Source organism: Pelodiscus sinensis, chromosome 5 (genome assembly GCF_052426305.1).
Source record: "Pelodiscus sinensis isolate ZL-2025 chromosome 5, ASM5242630v1, whole genome shotgun sequence".
Classification (NCBI taxonomy): Eukaryota; Metazoa; Chordata; order Testudines; family Trionychidae; genus Pelodiscus; species Pelodiscus sinensis.
The window spans coordinates 24,828,205-24,847,477 of record NC_143056.1 but is presented as its reverse complement, the minus strand read 5'-3'; the positions used below and the strand labels follow the sequence as shown (position 1 = coordinate 24,847,477).

The window sequence follows — 19,273 nt, the reverse complement described above, 5'->3', positions numbered from 1 at the left end:
TAGACTAACACAACTACCATTGTGTATGAATCTGACTGTTACTCTGAAGAATTTAGTCTGAAACCAAGCTTTAATAACTCTTTCCTTCCCTTATTCCCGCTATGCCAGTGCCTGGCCTGCTTCATTCAACATTAGACTTGCTATTCCAGTTTCATGTCTGCCATCTACATTCCTGTCCATTTATGCTCCCTGATTCGAAGGATATCAAGATGGAATCTATCGGTTGCTTTAATAGCTTTGTATATTGTTCTCACATTCCAAAATTTGATTTTCAATATCTGGTATTGAGCAAGAGACTCCAGGCTGGGGCCGAAGGATTCAGAGTGTGGGAGGGGAATCCAGTCTGGGGCAGAGGTTTTGGGTATGGGGTGGTAAGGGTTCCAGCTATGATGTAGGCTCTGCTGTGGGGCTGGGAATGAGCAATTTGGAGCATAGGAGGGGGTTCCAGGCTATGGACAAGAGGTTTGGGGTGCAGGAGGTGGTTCTGAGCTGGGGTAAGTGGTTAGGACACAAGAGAGGATTTGGGGTGTTGGTTCTAGGAGCAAGTTTGGGTGCAGGAGGGGCTCAGGGCCTGTGATTCGGATGCAGGAAGGAGAAGGGGCTCAAGACTGAGGCCAGAGGGTTGGGGAGCAGGAAGAAGGACAGAGTGTGGACTCAAAGGAAGCTTGGGTGCAGGTGGGGGCTCAAGGCAGGGATTTGGCATGTGGGAGGGTTTTGGGGTGTGGGTTCAGGGTGGCACTCACCTTGGGTGGCTTCCCACAACCAGCGACATGACCCACAGCTCCTAGGCAGAGGGGCGGCCAATCAGCTCTGCACACTGCCTCTGCTCATAAGCACTGCCCCCGCAGCTCCCATTGTCTGCAATTTCTGAACAATGGTAGCTGTGGAACTGGTGCTCAGGGTGGAGCAGAGGTGGTACATGGAGTTCCCCTGGCCATCCCTCCACCTAGGAGCCAAGGGACATGTTGCTGCTTCTCGGGAGCCATGCGGAGCCAATTAGGGAGTTTGCTATTCCCATGCCAATCACACTTTTAATAGTTGGGTCAGCAATGCTGACTGGAATCACCAGGGTCCCTTTACAACTGTCACTTCCAGTCAAGAAGTGGACATCTGGCAAACCTACCAAAGAGAGGGAAGAACCTAAGTCCCCGTGGTAATACAGCTAGTTGCCACTCCCTCCATCATCTCCACATCACTGTTTGTTCCTGGTGCCTCATGCAGTTCATTCCCCCTTTTCCTGGGCTACTGTGATGAAGTGAGACTCACCACTACTGCACCACCAACACTGATATTAGCTCTGATAGCCAGAGCACTTTGCCCTGGTCATGCTCTGCCCGTCTCCTGCTCTTGGACCCATGTCCCTCCAAGGACCACAATGTCATCTTCAGTGCCACAGCCCTCTGACCATGCTACACTTGCATTTCTGTAGTCTCTGTCCATCGACTTGTCTCAGTGGTGACCACTTCCCCAGCGGGAGGGAAGGAGGAATGGCCCTATTCCACCCACTATTGGCTCAGAGACCCTGTAGATAGCAGCCACTTCTTGCTTCTCCTCCAACCATTGAGTCTGATTCAGGCCACTTCCCTGAATCCCTTGCATCTTCATCAGCCTGACCTCAGGGTCTTGGCATGCCAATCTTAGCAGCCATCCAAGAGCTTGCCCCTCATCTAGCCCAGCACTGCTATGTCCCCAGTGCTAGCTTTCCTTCACCTGCAAGGGGGCCAGTCCTCCCTCCTCACTGAAGCACCTTAAACTCAAACTCTTCATGGTATTGTTTGCCAAGTTGAAGCAATTATTCTGAGATACGAGTCTCTCCCTTATTGTTTTTGAACCTCTCATATTTGCAGTCTAGGACAGACTTTAATTTTTAGAACTATAAAAAAGCCATAAACTTTATAAGTTAAAAAAAAAATGAGGAAACCATACCAGAGATCAACAAGCTGGAGTGAAACAGGCACTTCAAATTGTGCTAATTTACTTCTCAGTTCAGTTTAATTTTAAAAAACTCACAGGACATAATAGGGCAGTAGTGTTAAATTTAAAATACATGGTGGGGATACTTTTTTATTAAGTGTGAGAATATTACTGTATTTTTATTTTATTTTTTTTAATTTGATGTTTGTTCCTTGTCAAGTTCTCTGACGATCTATGGACTGGCTGTCAATTTTTTAAGTGACTAGAGACTTTTTTATTGGTTTTTGTCCAAGATGTCTTATAATGTTATTTTTATCACTATATTTTGTGTACCATAGCAGATACATATATTTATTTTTATATAAAATACGTGGCTCTTCCCACTCTATCCACAGCTACTTTGGCTCTTCTTCTCTAACTGGCTGGCCACCCCGGATCTAGACTGAGATCGTTCTCCCTGATATGGCCCCTTTCCTCTGGGTACAAGGGCCAGGGTGGTGTAAAGTTACTCCAAAGCCCTGGGTCCTGCTGATGGAGGATTCTCCCAGTACAGATACTGTGGAAGATAACCACAAGGCTGCCTTTCTAGGACTCACTTGCAAATCCTGGTGTTGAGGATGGGGCCATAGCATGCAGTGATTCTGGGAAATGCTGCATCCCCTAAGAGACATACAAGACTCTGCTCTTACTTAGACAGGCCCTGCCAGAGCTGTCCAAAGTATGACAGTGCTGAGAAGTCAAAGTCGTCTTAGCTCCCTATCCTCTAGGATTGTGAGTTCTGTGCAGCACCTCACTCCTTGAGTTTATCTTTAGCTTTGGTAAAAACACCTGACACAGTGAAAGCTAAATACACCAAAAACCTGCAAGTGAGATTTCACACAGTTAGAAACTGAATTGTTTAAATGCCTTCTTTAGGAGCAAAAGTATAACTAAGACCTGTTTTATGGGTAGACACATCATCTGCCCAATTCAGCAGATTTGTATTATCAATTTTTAAAAAAGAAAGAGAGGGACTTACCAAATATAGGCAATTCAAATTACATTCACAGTCCTATATCATTATTAGATTCATTCCAGAGAGATATCTGACCAGGACAGGCAAACTCTTGAGCAATACTTTAACAAATAAAGTAGCATTCCAAAAATTAAATAATAATGCCTTGCATTTGTGTAACATATGCAGGGTCAGAAGCCCCTTAAGCAAACCATACATGAAACCATACATCCTCTTTTATAGGTGGGGGAAACAGAGGTGTAGAGAGGTGAAGTTCACTCTGGACAACAGATGTCGCTGAGCCCTGGGCAATATGAGGGGAGCTCAGTTCTGCCCCTCTCCCCCACTCAAAGGGATGGGGCCTTAGGTGGAAGGGCAGGGTTAGGAACAGCCAGTCCTCAGTGCTGCCCAGACCACACCAGGCCTCCCACAGCCAGCCTCCATCTCCGTCCAGACTGTGCCACGCAGGGCTCCAGTAGCAATTTAAAGCGTCAGGGGCCCCAGCCACTGAAGTCCCCTTTAACCTGCATTGGTGGCCCTGTCTTGACTCTAAGACCAGTTCCTCAGCCACAAGACTCTGTCCTTATTATGCAGCAATCAAATGTCTGGAGATACCATTATTTAGTCTTTTAAAACTGATTGTGATGATATATTTTAAAAATCCCCATTCAAGCCTCCCTCTGCAGGAATAGATAGAATATAAAAGCAGAAAATCCATACCACTTAGTGTACATTAAAAAAATCTAGGTGACTCCCCAAACTCCTGCCTCTCAAATTCCCATAGCATCCACTGGACACATCTAAGCCCTGGGGAAATGGAAACATTTCTAACACAAGCAGAAGATCACCCAATCCAGACTCTTGTGTATTTGGGGGGGAGGGAAGGGGAGAGTTGCTCCATATTGAAGAACTTCACACTGAGAAAGAACTAATGCAATGCATGGATGCACAAACTGGGGAATCTTCAGTAAGACTAGAGGTGATTTTACCTCTGTTTTTGGCATTAGTGAGACCACTGATAGAATAGTGTGTGAAGTCCTAGTGCACAAGGATGTTGATAAATTGAAGAGGATTCAGACGCCAGTCTCCCAAATGATTAAGGATTAGAAAACCTGCCTCGTAGCAATGGACTCAGGGACCACAACCTATTCAATTTAACAAATGACGATTAAGAGATGACTTGATTATGGGCTATATTCTTAAGACCCCAGTTGGAAAGCAAATATTCCCTGGTGGCTTTGGAATCTATGAATCCTGAAATGCAATGGACACTCAAAGCTGTGCTCAGCACACTCTCAGAATCAGACCCTTCTGTAAATTTCTTATCACTTGACAGCTAGCATGTGACAGGAACCCCTGGGGCTACAATCAGCTCTGAGCAATCCTCACAACAAGAGGTGCAGAGATGCCTAGATCTTTTTGAAAGATGAGCATCTACCAGTTTTAGCAAATGGTATGTTCTCATCCACTACAATAATTAGTGGGTGTTGCGTGACAGAGAAGGAGCCATAGAGATAACTGCACATTGTTTAGCTGCCTTACCCACTTTGTCAATTTAGAGAAAGCAGAGCAGGCCTGTCTTATTTTACAATAAACTTACCTGCTGTGCAGAAAAAACTTAAGGTAAACAGAGAGCACCCAGAACTTGAGCACTACAGTTCCTGACAACTAACTGTTAGAAACCTGGCAGTATATCTTTTGTCTTATCCAGTGTCACATTTTTGGACATTGGCCATAAAAGAGTTTAAGAAAAAAAAGCAGATTTGATGGGACCCCACGTTGTTCTCAAATAGGCACTTAGTGATAGGTTTCTGCGTTATCTGAGAAACCTCAGCTAAAAAAATCCTGAGCTCAACATTTCATGGGTTAAGTCAATGTTTCTAGACTTTCCTCTGTCTCTAGAAATCTGCAACCTGTAAAAGCGGAGTAAGTTTTTACTGTGTTTCACATCCTTGATTTCAGGGTAGAATCTAGTTCTGAAGAGGTGACCTATCAGCCAGACATTTGTATTCATAGCCTGAGCTCAGTCTCTCTGTTTCTCTCTTCAGAAATTTAAGATTCTTGTTTGTATAAATATACCAGGTAGCTAAATGGCTCTTACATTTTGCATGGACTCCTGATACTGCGGCAGAGATGACAGCTGTGACTCAGAGTGGTACGGGGATAACCCTTTTCTTAAAGTCCTCAAATCCCCAGAGCTAGATTGCTGCAAAGACAAAGAAAGGAAAATAGGACAATCTGTGTTAGCCAGAGGAAGAAAAATAATATTAATTCTGCTTAGAATTCTTTATTAGCTTTTCCTTGAGACCATTTCTGTGTTGTGGCCTGTTCCCATAACAACTTTTCCCTGAAATGACAGTAAAAATAACCATCATAGTTAAAATATTTTTCCCTTTCTCAATTCCTGGAAAAACATTGTGAAGTGGTTGGAAATTAAACATTCACAGACAGACTGGGCAGAGATTCTTATTCTATCCATGTTTATCTAAATTTCAGATCACTAAAGAAATCACATTAATATGCAGATGGAAATTATTCACATGAACTCTGACCTCATACCTGCAAAACAAAAATGTATTAAGAGAAAAGCAGCTTGCACCGATCAGAATACACAAGAAACCATTTTCTAGCTTTCCTTTTAAGACTAGATTGACTACTCTCTAATTGCCAATTGGAATATCCAGAGTTTTAAATATTGACACTCTCATTTATGAAAGCTTTTGCATGTGAGTGACACCATCTCTTGGCTAAGAATTTCTTGCACACAAAGTCTTGAACAAATATTAAACTTGCCATACAAATACATGTTATAAATCACACATATTCCATGGAAAATAATACCCACAATGACCACAAAATGATCACGTATTATAATGGTATTGAATAATCTGCTTATGAGGGAGTTTGTCTAGTTTCCCTCACTTGATGAATCTAAAATGAGATACTCTTAGAACCAGCAGAATTGGTTTTAAAAGTTCCAGCGTATCTGAGGATGAAATTAAGGACTGGGGTTGAGAATTATATCATTTTAATACCACAAACATACCATTAACTTTACACATTTTAAGAGCATCAAACAATGCATTGTCCTCCATTTTAAAGCTATAAACGCATGGCCTTTGGGATTTTTATGCTCCATTAAGACTTTTGACTAGCTTTTGTTGCAAAAATTATATTTTCCACTTCAAAAGAAGTGAAGAAAAGCCATTGGTGCAATACAATTTAATGGTATATCTCAAATCAGCCTAGCTGTACAGAAAAAAACCTCAGTAACCCCAACTGAGTGACCATCACCATAACATTTAGCAAAATGCAGGACAATGTAGCACTTTAAAGACTACATTGTCCTGCATTTTGCTTCAACTACCCCAGACTAACACGGCTACATTTCTATCAAAACATTTAGGACTCCTGTTGCTGCAGTGGTGGTGGTGGTGGCTGTACTTCCCCTGCATGGCTCCATTTTACAGCCAAAAAGCTTGGTTCCCTGAGAACACATACACCGGGGTGGGCAAACTTTTTGGTCCAAAGGCCACATCTAGGTAGGGAAATTGTATGGTGGACAATGAATATAGGGCTGGGAGAAGGGGTTGAAATGTGGGAGGGGATGCTGGAGGGGGCTCAGGACAAGAGGCTCAGGGCAAGAGTTTGGAGTTCAGGAGGAAGCTCAGGATATGGGTTGCGTCAGGGGTTGGAGTACAGGAGGGGGTGCAGGGAACAGGAGGGGATTCAGAGCTGCGGTTGCCGTGTGGCAGGGACTGGAGTCTGGGCTCCAGCCAGGTGCCACTTAAATCAGGTGACTCCTGGTCAGCGTTGCAGTGGGACTAAGGTAGGCTCCCTCCCTGCCCTGACCCATGCCACTCCAGAAGCAGACAGCAAGTTCAGCAGTAGGTCCTGGGGGCAAGAGTGTGCTGAGTGAAGAAAAACTTCCTTTTGTTTGTTTTAAACCTGCTGCCTATTAATTTATTTGGTGACCCCTCATTCTTTTATTGTGGGAATAAATCAATAACTTTTCCTTATTCACTTTTTCCACCCATGTCATAATTTTATAGACCTCTATCATATCCCCCTTAGTCTCCTCTTCTCTAAGATTAAAAGTCCAAAGCTTTAATTTCTTTTCATATGGGACACATTCTAAATCCTAATAATTTTTGTTGCCCTTTTCTGAACCTTTTCCAATGCTAATATATCTTTTTTGGAGATAAGGCAACCACATCTGTACACAATATTCAAGATGTGGGCGTACCATGGTTTTATATAGAGACAATAAGATATTTTCGGTCTTATTCTCTATTACTTTTTTAATGACTCCTAACATTGTTTGCTTTTTTGACTGCCACTGCACACTGAGTGGATGTTCTCAGAGAACTGTCCACAATGACTCCAAGATCTCTCTCTTGAATACTTGTAGCCAAATTCATCCCCATCATATTGTATATATAGGTGGGATTATTTTTTCCAATGTGCATTACTTCACATTTCTCAACATTAAATTTCATTTGCCATTTTGTTGCCCAATCACTTAGTTTGGTGAGATCTTTTTGAAGCTCTTCACAGTCTGCTTTGATCTTAACTATCTTGAGCAGTTGGGTATCATCTGCAAATTTTGCTACCTCACTGTTTACCCCTTTCTCTAGATCATTTATAAATAAGTTGAATAGGATGGGTCCCAGTGGGGACCCCACTAGTTACCTCTTTCCACTCTGAAAACTTACAATTTATTCCTACCCTTTGTTTCCTGTCTTTTAACCAGTTATCAGCCCACAAAAGGACCTTCCCTCTTATCCCATTACAACTTACTTTACTTAAGAGCCTTTGGTGAGGGACCTTGTCAAAGGCTTTCTGGAAATCTAAGTATACTACATCCACTGGATCCCCCTTGTCCACATGTTTGTTGACCCCCTCAAAGAACTCTAGCAGATTAGTAAGGCATGACTTCCCATTACAGAAACCAGGTTGACTTCCCCCCCCCCCCAACAAATTATATTCATCCACGTGTCTGACAATTTTATTCTTTCCTATAGTTTCAACTAATTTGCCCAGTACTGATGTTAGACTTACCAGTCTGGAATTGCCAAGATCACCTCTAGAGCCCTTTTTAAATATTGGCTTATCTTCCAATCATTAGGTACGGAAGCTGATTTAAAGGCTAGGTTACAAACCATAGTTGTTAGTTCCGCAGTTTCCCAATTGAGTTCTTTGAGAACTCTTGGGTGAATGCCATCTAGTCCCAGTGACTTTTACTGTTAAGTTTATCGATTTGTTCCAGAACCACCTCTAATGACACCTTAATCTGGGACAATTCCTCAGATTTGTCACCTAAAAAGAATGGCTCAGGTTTGGGAATCTCCGCAATATCCTCAGCCTGGAAGACTGAAGCAAAGAATTCATTTAGCTTCTCCGCTAAAACAATCATCTTTTGAGTGCTCTTTTAGCATCTCGATCATTCAAAGGCCCCACCAGTTGTTTAGCTGGATTCCTACTTCTGATGTACTTAAAAAACATTTTACTATTACTTTTTGAGTTTTTGGCTAGCTGTTCTTCAAACTCCTTTTTTTTTTTTTTTTGGCTTTTCTTATTATATTTTTACACTTAATTTGGCAAAGTTTATGGTCCTTTCTATTTTCCTCACTAGGATTTGACTTCCACTTTTTAAAAAGATATCTTTTTATCTCTCACTGATTCTTTTGCCTGATTGGTAAGCCACGGTGGCATTTTTTTGGTTCTCTTGCTGAGTTTTTTAATTTGGGGTATACATTTAAGTTAGGTCTCTATTATGGTGTCTTTGAAAAATTTCCATGTAGCTTGGAGAGGTTTTACTTTTGTCACTGTACCTTCTAATTTCTGTTTTACTAACTTCCTCATTTTTGTGTAGTTCCCTTTTCTGAAATTAAATGCCACAATGTTGGGCTGCTGAGGTGTTTTTCCCACCACAGGGATGTTAAATTTTATTACATTTATGGTCACAATTTCCAAGTGGTCCAGTTATATTTACCTCTTGAACCAGATCCTGCGCTCCACTTAGGACTAAATCAAGAATAGCCCCTCCCCTTGTGGGTTTTAGAACCAGCTGCTTCGAGCAGTAGTCATTTAAGGTATCAAGAATTTTATCTCTGCATCCTGTCCTGAGGTGATGTGTACCCAGTCAATATGGGGAGAGTTGAAATCCCCCACTATTATCAAGTGTTTTAATTTGATAGCCTCTCTAATCTCCCTTAGGATTTCATAGTCACTATCACTGTCCTGATCAGGTGGTCAATAATATATCTCTACTGCTACATTCTTATTACTGGAGCATGGAATTACTATCCATAGAGATTTTATGGATTTTTGGGTCATTTAAGATTTTTACTTCATTTGATTCTACATTTTCTTTCATCTATAGTGCCACTCTCCCACCAGCACGACCTGTTCTGTCCTTCTGAAATATTTTGTACCCTGGTATGACTGTGTCCCATTGATTGTCCTCATTCCACCAAGTTTCCATGATGCCTATTATATCAATATCCTCCTTTAAAACCAGGCACTCTAGTTCACCCATTTTACTATTTAGACTTCTGGCATTTGTGTACAAGCACTTCAATAATTTGGCACTATTTATCTGTCTGCCATTTCTTGATGTGTTAAACTCTTTTTCATTTGATTGTGTCTCATCTGATCTGACCCACACATTCATCCTCTTCTCCTGACTAGAACATAGAGCATATCTATCAATAGAACCTCCCCTAATAGATGTCTCTGTCTGATCTATGTGCTCCTCCGCACCTGTCGGCATTCCCCCAGCCCTTAGTTTAAAAACTGCTCTACAACCTTTTTAATGTTATGTGCCAGCGGTCTGGTTCCATTTTGTGTTAGGTGGAGCCCATCCTTCCTGTATAGGCTCCATCCCAAAAGTTTCCCCAATTCCTAATAAATCTAAACTCCTCATCTCTACACCATTGTCTCATCCATGCATTGAGACTCTGAAGTTCTGCCTGCCTTCCTGGCCCTGCACATGCAACTAGAAGCATTTCAGAAGCATTTCAGGTTCATTAGGGTTAGCCCCTGGTGGGCCACTGAAACTGCATTTACCTGCACATTCGCAGGTACAGGCAATCACAGCTCCCATTGGCTGGGAATGCCAATTCGTAGCCAACAGGAGTCATGATCTCCATATCTGTGAAGGTGCGGGTAAATACGGTGGTGTGGGGGCCCCACCAAGGGCTAAACCTGACAAATCAAATCCAGCCCCTGGGTCAATATTTGCCAACCCTTGTTGTACTGTGTCTTCTTGCATCTGAGTTGAGCTCATCCATGTGTGTGGTGCATGAATAATAAAGGCATAACGTCCAGCAAGGAATTTTAAAGGTCTTCTTTGCCAAGGTCGCTCACTCACTCAGCAGCCCTCCTCCATGGGCAGATTAGCCACTGAGCAAACAGGGCTGTGCCCAGAGGCTGCAGCAAAATGGGCACTCTTAACCTAGTCCACCTGCCCAGCCCTTTCAGAGGACTGGAGTCAGGGTAATGGGACTTGTGGTGCTCTGTCCGCCCATCGCTCTAGCCAAGGAGCAGGGGCAGGGGATGGGGGCTTGTGCCGCTCTTCCCATCCCAATGCACCAGCTGGGGAGTGAGGTTGGGGACTGGGGTGGAGCAGACTAGCAGGCACTAGAGGTGGACAAGCCCCCCACATCCCAATTTGATTCCCTGGTCAGAGTGCTGGCAGGCAGAACAGGGCAAGTGCTGTGGCCTGAGCAAAGTTGGGATTGTGGGCTGGACCTGGATGGGCCACAGCCCATGGGTGACATGGCTTTGCCCCTCGTCACCACTTCCCAGGAACGGCACAAAGTCAGTACCACCCACAGCCCACATTCTGAACCCCCCTCTGTCACGTTACCAGAGTTTAAGGCAAGCAGCCAGGTCACTGCTGCGCCCATGGGGGAGTGTTTGCCCCAAAAGATGGTACAAAGTAGGCCATGTGAAGTGTCAAACAAAAGCTTACTTTCTACTGATTCTGTATATGCTCTTCATCTATCTGTATAATGTCTGTGTGTGGAGTTATGAATATGTACTCTGTATGGAGACTAGAAGTTTCTCTGTATGTGGGTGAGCAATGGGCTCAGCCTATGGACACGCTAATTAGCAATGCTCCAGGGACAATAGGTCTCTTAAGTACCAGAGACCCACCCATGAAGGAATCCAGGTGCCTGGTCAGAGACCATGTGATTCTCTCCAGCTTGGAAGAAGCCGGGGGGGGGGGGGGGGGGGGGAAGGGGTGGCGTATAAAGGCCATGTGGCAGTCTCCATCTTGGTGCTCAGCTCAACTCTTCATCCCAGAGGCAAGAGTGCAGGGATCGAGAAGCTGGAATGAATTGTGGACCTATCCTGACATAGGATGTACACCAAGGACTTTTAAGCCAGCAGTTATAACATCTCTGCTGCAAGCCTGCATCGAGAACTGGGAGATTCGATGCATGTAATGTATGATACTTTAACAACCTTACTCTCATGCTTTTCTTTCTGGTAGTAATAAACCTTTAGATGTTAGATTCTAAATGATTGGCTCAGCGTGGTATTGTGGATAAGATCCAGAGGGTGAACTGACCTGGGATCTGTGGCTGGTTTCTTGGAACTGGATAGAACTTGTTCGGGGTAGGTGAGATTGGGTTTTAAAACCCCTCACCTGTGGGCAGGCCAGGGGCTGTTTGGGGCACGGAGAGAGCTGGAGTGTCAGAGGGGTTTTGCTCACGAGGCTTCAGACTGGCCAGGCAGGCAGCTGAAGTACTCTGTGAGACTGGCTTGTGGCCTATTTGGGAAGGTCTCCAGTCTGGGGGCTGTAAGCAGCCCCTAGTTTGAGCAATTCGCCATGAGCAATTCGCCATGAGCGGATGCCCTCAGCGGTGCCCAGACCCGGCCCATCACACCCTCCCATGCCCCAACCTCTTCCCCAGGCTGGAGCCCTGTCATGGACCCCTGAACCCTCATAGTCTAATCCAGTGCCCTTGAAGTCAATTAAAAGATACCCACTGCATTCAACCAACACTGAATCAGGCCGTTAAAGAACAAATGGAACAAACCATTAAGAGAACTTTGGATGGGATGTCATCGTTGCGCGTGTCCATTATGAAAATAAATGTGTTCAGGAAGCAGGAATGGAGTGTTTGTGCACCTTGTTGTTCTCCTGTCCTTCTCTCTGGATTTCACGGTTTGGAGAAATTCATTTTTATACGAAAAACATTTAGGATGCCTCTGGCTCTTTAAAGACTAACACATGTATTTGGGCATAAGCTTTTGTGGGCTGCAGCCCACTTTGTCAGATGCATGAAAAGGGAACCCACGAAAACTTATGCCCAAATAAATGTGTTAGTCTTTAAAGTGGCACAGGACTCCTCATTGTTTTTGCTAAAAAGGACTAACACAGCTCTGAAACATTTCTATACTAGTGGACAATCCAGCTCCCAATGAAATCAGTGTCAATATAAAGTTAGCTATAGGGACTGAACCACAAACCTTTAGTTTTAAAGCAGAACCCTGTGCTGTCAGGCAACAAGTGTTCTGCAGAGGATCAGAGAACTTCCACTTGTAGTGCTGTAACCCCAGTGCCTCTCAGGATCACTACACAGTTTTCATTTACTTCTACAATTTTTTCAAATAAAATTTGTTTCAAAATGTAACTTCTATGCAAACATTTCAGAAACATTATTTGTATAAAAGAAAAAAAATCCTGTGGGTTTTTTTCCTGGCTGAAGGAAAAAAGGATTTAAATTAAACTGATACAATTACCTCAGACATTCATAAACATTTACACATTCATCAGACTTTGCTATCAAGGTCTAAAGCTAACCAAGAAAAAATGTGAATCTCCCATTAAAGGCAATATGACTAATGATGCATAAAAATGAGCAACTATTATGCCATTTAAACCTAAATTTAAAATCCTGGTATTTGCATTGTTAGTTCAATCACAAACTGAAATCCCTTATTCCCTTGCCTAATTTTCATTACTGAGATGGAAGTGACTCCTAAATTACTTTTCTCATCAGAATGGCATTTAAAGGCACAGTTGTTGATCACCTCAGTTCTCCATCCCCGCTTGGAGATGATCTTAGTTACCAAGCAGCAGGTCTTTAGTAAACACTGTTCAGGTAAAGTCATTTTACAATCTTGTGAAAGAAAATCCTTCACACAATCAAAAGCTTCACGCCACTCACCACAGTAAGGGGTCAATCCTAATTTTAATGGGAGCAGAAGGAGGTCCTTAAAGAATAAGATACATCTCTCATCTAAGGCCTGACCTGGCTTTCCATTTTTGTACATAGCAAAAGAATACACAAAGAAAGCAGGATCAGGCACATAATATCACTTAAAGGCAAGACTTCAGCTACAATCGGTCTCCCATTGTAGTCAAACATGTCAGTTTGACCCTCAACTACTCAGTGTACAACTCTGTCCTCCTCCAATGACTAGGCAGCAAACAATCTTTAATGAGCCTGTTACAGATTTATCAGAACAGTCTTTCAGCTCCGCCGGTAGAAGATGGTGCTTTAGAACCACAAGTCCTCAATTCACTGCACTGCCACCAACCCCATTCATAAGCATGCTGTTACATTTGCACCCATTTCAATTAATTTCTCCAAAACCACAAGACTCGGATAGGAAACAATGGAGCATACATTCAAACCACAACTTCCAACACACATTTACTTTCATAAGCTTCAGGGGGTAGCCGAGTTAATCTGTTACAGAAAAAAACAACAAATGGTCTGGTAGCACTTTATAGACTAACAAAACATGATACCATCTACATGTTTTGTTAGTCTATAAAGTGCTACCAGACCATTTGTTGTTTATTTACTTTCATGTCAGACTCTTCCAACACTGACAGCCCATCAATGTCCCCAGTGCAGTTATTTACTTATTCTCTGGGAATAAAAAAAACAATAGTTTTAATTGTTTAATATATACTACAATTTTGACCAGGGCCATCTCAAGAAGGATACAGAGCCTGGGGCAACCGCCCATTGCAACAGGCACAGGGACCAGGGTAACACCCCACCACAGACTCCACCCCACCCCCTCCCCAAACGCCATCCATTTTCCCCCCCAGGTAGCATTGCACAGGGAAGGGACAATGGGCCTGATGTGGCAGCAGCAAGGGTTCCCTGCCCACACACCATGAAAGCGATGGGTGCCAGACTGGCCCAGCCACCTGCTCTACTCCGCTATGCTGCCCTCCCAACCTGCTGTGCCTCATTTCTCTGCAGCAGCAGGAAACGGAGCACCCTGGGGCCAAAACACTCTGCTTCCCACCACTGCAGCAAAACCAAGCTCAGAGGATCCAGGAGAATGTGGCGCAATGGGATGGAGTGGAGCAGGCTGCCAGGCTGTTCTGGCTCTTCTCCCCCTCAGTGAGTGGCAGGGGGGGAACCTTGCTTCTGCCATGTACCAGGCCCCTATAATCCCTCAGGTTCCTCTACCCATAGGCGGGTTGAGACGGTTGCTGCAGGGTCCCAGGGCAGCCACCCCAAACCATCCAATGGATAGGACAGCTCTGGTTTTGATTCAAGAAAAGACTTCTAATGGGCCAGCTCTTTATATCTATTCATAGCTGTTACTCAGTTTAAACCTCAAAGAATGAAATTAGTCCAACTCTGCCCCCCGCTTAAATCAATGGATATTTTACACATTCGTTTCAGTTTAAGTGGGCATGGAGTTCGACCTTAGTGAAAGATTTCTCTCTTCTCAAAAATAGGTACAGGCAGTCCCCGGGTTACGTACAAGATAGGGACTGTAGGTTTGTTCTTAAGTTGAATCTGTATGTAAGTCGGAACTGGCGTCAGCCACTGCTGAAACTGATCAGTTTCAACCGCGGCTGAATCTGGACGCCAGTTCTGACTTACATACAGATTCAACTTAAGAAACCCTGGCGTCCCCAAGTCAGCCGCTGCTGAAATTCATCAGCGGCTGATTCCAGGAAGCCTGGGGCAGAGCAACTCTGCCTCGGGCTTCCTGTAGTCAGCCGCTGGTCAGTTTCAGCAGCGGCTGACTTGGGGACGCCTGGGGCAGAGTAGCTGGGGTGCTGCTGGGTTGCTCCAGTAGCACGGCTCCTCGGCGCTACTGGAGCAACCCAGCAGCACCCCAGCTGCTCTGCCCCAGGCGTCCTGATTCAGCCGCTGCTGAAACTGACCAGCAGCAGCTGAATCAGGACGCCTGGGGCAGAGCAGCTGGGGTGCTGCCGGGTTGGTCCGGAGCTGCGCTGCGGGACCAACCCGGCAGCCCCCAGCTGCTCTACCCTAGGGTAGGCAAGAAAAGCCTGGTCTGCTGGGGGGGGGGCATTAGCTGCACCCCTCCCCCCCCCAGCAGACCAGGGAGACGGGGGTGGCGGGACCGCCCAAGTCCTCCATGGCTTTGCTCCGTCTCCCTGGTATGCTGACCTGGAAGACGCGGAGCAAAGCCGCAGAGCACACGGGCAGCGGGACAGTCCAGGTGCTGCTGGTCAGACCAGGGAGACGTGCAGCAAAGCCGCGGAGCACGCCCGCAGCGGGACAGCCCAAGCGCACCTGGGCTGTCCCACTGCGGGCGTGCTCCAAGGCTTTGCTTCCCATCTCCCTAGTCTGCAGGGAGACGGAGAGCAAAGCCTTGGAGCACGCCCGCAGCGGGACAGCTCAAGCGCGCCCAGGCTGTCCCGCTGCAGGCATGCTCCAAGACTTTGTTCCCCGTCTCCCTGCAGGCCAGGGAGACGGGGAGCTTTTCTCGCCCCGGAGGACAGGGGCGGCGGACCGCGGCGCATCTGGGCGTCCCGCCGCTCCCGTCCTCCGGGGCGAGAAAAGCCCCGTTCGTAACTGCGGATCCGACGTAAGTCAGATCCGCGTAACTCGGGGACTGCCTGTATAATAATTAATAAAATAAACCATGGCAATAAGTTGAACTGGGTGAAAAAAATAGGGAACATTTCTCACAAAAATCATTTTTTGTTAAATATCTCAAATTTTTGACAAATTTCAATCAATTTTACTAGGAAACTTTTAAAAACCATTATCACCCACCTGAAATCTGAATCAAAGCCCATTACTCTTCTTGGCAGAGAGAATAAATTGTGACCTGTTACTTTTGATCTGCTGTGATCCGGGTGATTCAATCTGATTACAATGCAACTAGCATGGAAAGACGGATGATGTTTATGTTGCTTTTTGAAGGTCAAGGTAATAAGCAGAAACATTAATTTTCCTTTTTTTTTCCATTCAGTCAGTGCCATAGTTATGATGAACCAACTATGCAGATAAGAGCTTTCCGGCAAGTTTGACAAATTATATTTTTAGATACACAACTAATTCCTATACACTATTATACAATAAAATGGATCATTCCAATATTAAACAAAGACCCACCCAAGTTTTCTTGACAGCCACGCAGTTCTTTTTCAGCATTTATGAATGAGGTTAGTAAATCTATGGAACTATTTAAATTAGAATTATGTTACTGTCACAGAGGTCCTAATGCACTAGACTTAATAGGCTGCCTTTCCTTCAATTGTGTGTTCTTAAATAACGCAGGAATACTAGAAAATGACATTGTCAGCTGCCAATAATCAGTGAATTAGCATTCAGAACACAGCTATTATCATTAATTGAAAATATTTTTCTTTCCTTTATCAATAGTTGGAACTGCTGAAGATCTCTGCAGAAGGAAAATAAGTAGATTCTACATTTGTGTCTAGCATTGAAGAACTAGAGCTTATTCCCTAGATTCTTCTGTCATGGGTTTTTTGTGTGCTTGTTTGTTTGTTTTCCTCATGGATAATTTTCTTCTCTTTTTTACCTTCCCACAGCCTGTCAAAGCTGGCATTTTCTAGTTCTATTTGCACTGAAAACAGAAAGAAGCATCACTTTAGTGAAACCCAGCGCTGTGGAAAAGGATCTTCTAATGATAACTTGAGTGTGTGGACTTTTTATTTACTGTCAGTGGACTCTTTTCAGGAGGGGATTGGGAAGTACTGAATGGACAACTGCAGACAATGTCACGGACTCTAGACATCCCTGGAGGTCAGAATTTTTAGACCTTGCACTACATGCTTCATCTTTCGACTATTTTAACTTTTTGATGCTGACTTAAAGGGACATCTGTATGTTATACTGATGGGCTTGACTCATTGCCTAACAAGGTGAGCCAATGCATCAGGAGGTTCCCCGCCCCCCCGCTGCCGCCGCCCATATGAAAAGGATTTTTCCATGACAACCTGAGACAGTTGTTGGCTCTGATTATCCTTTCATTTACCCACCCACCAATGTACATCAGGAGCAACTCCATAAAGTCAATAATCTTGAAATGGTGTGAAACTGGTGATCAAACTTGGGCTTTTAGTCCATTAGCATCCATTTTAAACTGAACAGCAAAACTTTAGGAAAATTATATTTAGACTATTGTTAAGTGCTGGGTAGAATCATTTTGAAAGGGGAAAAGAAAATCTTGCACACACCCACAGTATATTTAAAACCATGGCCACAAACCAATTATGCACAGAACATGATATTTTAAATCAAAGTAACTAAGATGCATTTACTTTTGACTTACCTGATAAGCCATGCATTCAAGGCTCTGAGGTTTCCTTTCAAGAATAGACAAAGCCACTAAAACACAACATTTTCTTGAACTATTATTAGTATTGGTGGAGACATCTATTCTTTCAGGAGAAATCCTGAACTCAAAGGGTAACCAACATTTTTTATCACTTTTAAATGAAACCCGCAGGTCACAGTGTCATAATTTATTACACCTGTTATAAAACAGAGCTTTTTAGGAAATAATATTTTACATGGAGTAAAACTAAATGGAAAGGTCCCTTACATTTGCTATAAACTCAACAGTCACAATATGCTATATTTTTGACAACACTATTATAAAAGATTTACATACTTTAGAAGCAAATGTCACACCAGCATACCAACCTCTAGAGAGAGGGACAGTTTCCATTTTTAGAGTCTGCTCTACTCTCCCACTAGCATAAGGTTTGATTTTTTTGTCTAATTTAACCATTTAAGGTACATTTCATCCTATCCAGTGAGGCAGGACAAGACATCTGGACCATTTAAACTCTTCAGAGACTTGATTGCTGCATAGGTCCTCGCCCTCTCTACAGAGGCTAATTTCACCCAGATTATTTTGGCTTCACTCTGGAGATCTAGAACACCACATTTCCTATCTGAAGCCCACATGTGGAAAGTTAGCATTCTGAGCACTGGAATCCTGATCAGGTGTGTTTATGGAAGCATTCTGATTTCAGGGGTGGAGAAAAAAGGGGAGATGAGTGTGTGAGGAGAGAGAGAGAGAGAGAGAAAAAAAAAGAGAGAGAGAGCGCGTGCAATTAGGTAGACAAGAGAGCGAAAGAACATGTCTATGTTGTAGCAAAATGTCCCTGAAATATGGGAAGTAGGAGCTCATAGCTGAGAATGCAGGTCAGGAAGCAGATTAGACAAGTCAGCAGGTGAAGGACTGGGTATTCGGGGAACTGAGTTCCTTCAGATTTGACAGCTGAAAGGAGAGTGGGTGATATCAGAAGCTGGAAACACATGTTGTCATCTGCAGTGTCTAGGTGCAATTTACTGAGGAAGGCCTATAGATTATACTAAGAGTATAAGGAAAGGGGCAATGTACTTATGGACAATAGTACAATACTTTATCTAGTCACCTGCCTGTTGCTGTGGTGTATATACTTTACCACCTACTGGCAGCAATTCACTGCACCATAATTGTCCTAGTAATTGAAACTGCCTCAATTCTGACACTCAACAATCAGTTGTTTGCATCTGGGTAATTACATAGGAGGTTTCGTTTGAAAGCTTTCGCTATTATTCCAGACACATACTGGTCCAGAAGCCATTTAGCTGTGAGCTCCTCCTCACATTCTCAAATGGCTTTGATTTGAATATTAATTTTTGATAGTACAGTCACAAAGTTACCCATATCTTTTTCACCAGTGTGAAGCAGAAGTTAGAAATAATTAGGAGTGCATGAAATACATTCAGATTATTAAAAATGGAAATTGCCAACATGAGCATTTGAAAGAAAGATCCGCCAGAGCACCAAACAGCCACCACCAAAGCTCAGAGGCAGTCCCACAGATTCAAAAAAAGCTCACAGCTTATAAATGTATTAGATCTCACTACCTTCATGAAATTTCTGGGCAAGCTGTTGCGGTCAGCCAGCTAGGAGGGAACAAAAGAATATTATACAACTTAACTCTTAATTAAAATGAAAAAGAAAGACACTTTATTGGCATGACAAATTTTAATCTTTATTACAGATGACTGAAGTAGTCATTTTTACATGCAGGCTTTCACAAGATTATATCTGAACTCAAAGCCTTTCAGAAATGATAATAAATTAAGACTC

The 19,273-nt window shown here is 43.6% G+C and overlaps 1 protein-coding gene across 2 annotated transcripts in view; it reads right to left on the bottom strand.

Annotated features, from left to right (window-relative positions):
- The window catches only part of CCDC85C (coiled-coil domain containing 85C), a 152,681-nt gene that overhangs the window by 16,593 nt on the left and 116,815 nt on the right, over window positions 1–19,273 (bottom strand). The window contains exons 3-4 of one of the 2 annotated variants that reach the window (XM_006123768.5): window positions 19,048–19,086; window positions 5,010–5,114 (exon numbers count right to left, since the gene is read on the bottom strand). In XM_006123768.5, the coding sequence (XP_006123830.1) occupies window positions 5,010–5,114; window positions 19,048–19,086 (144 nt within the window). The remainder of the gene's footprint in view (window positions 1–5,009; window positions 5,115–19,047; window positions 19,087–19,273) is intronic. The other variant, XM_006123769.5, reaches the window with a different exon arrangement.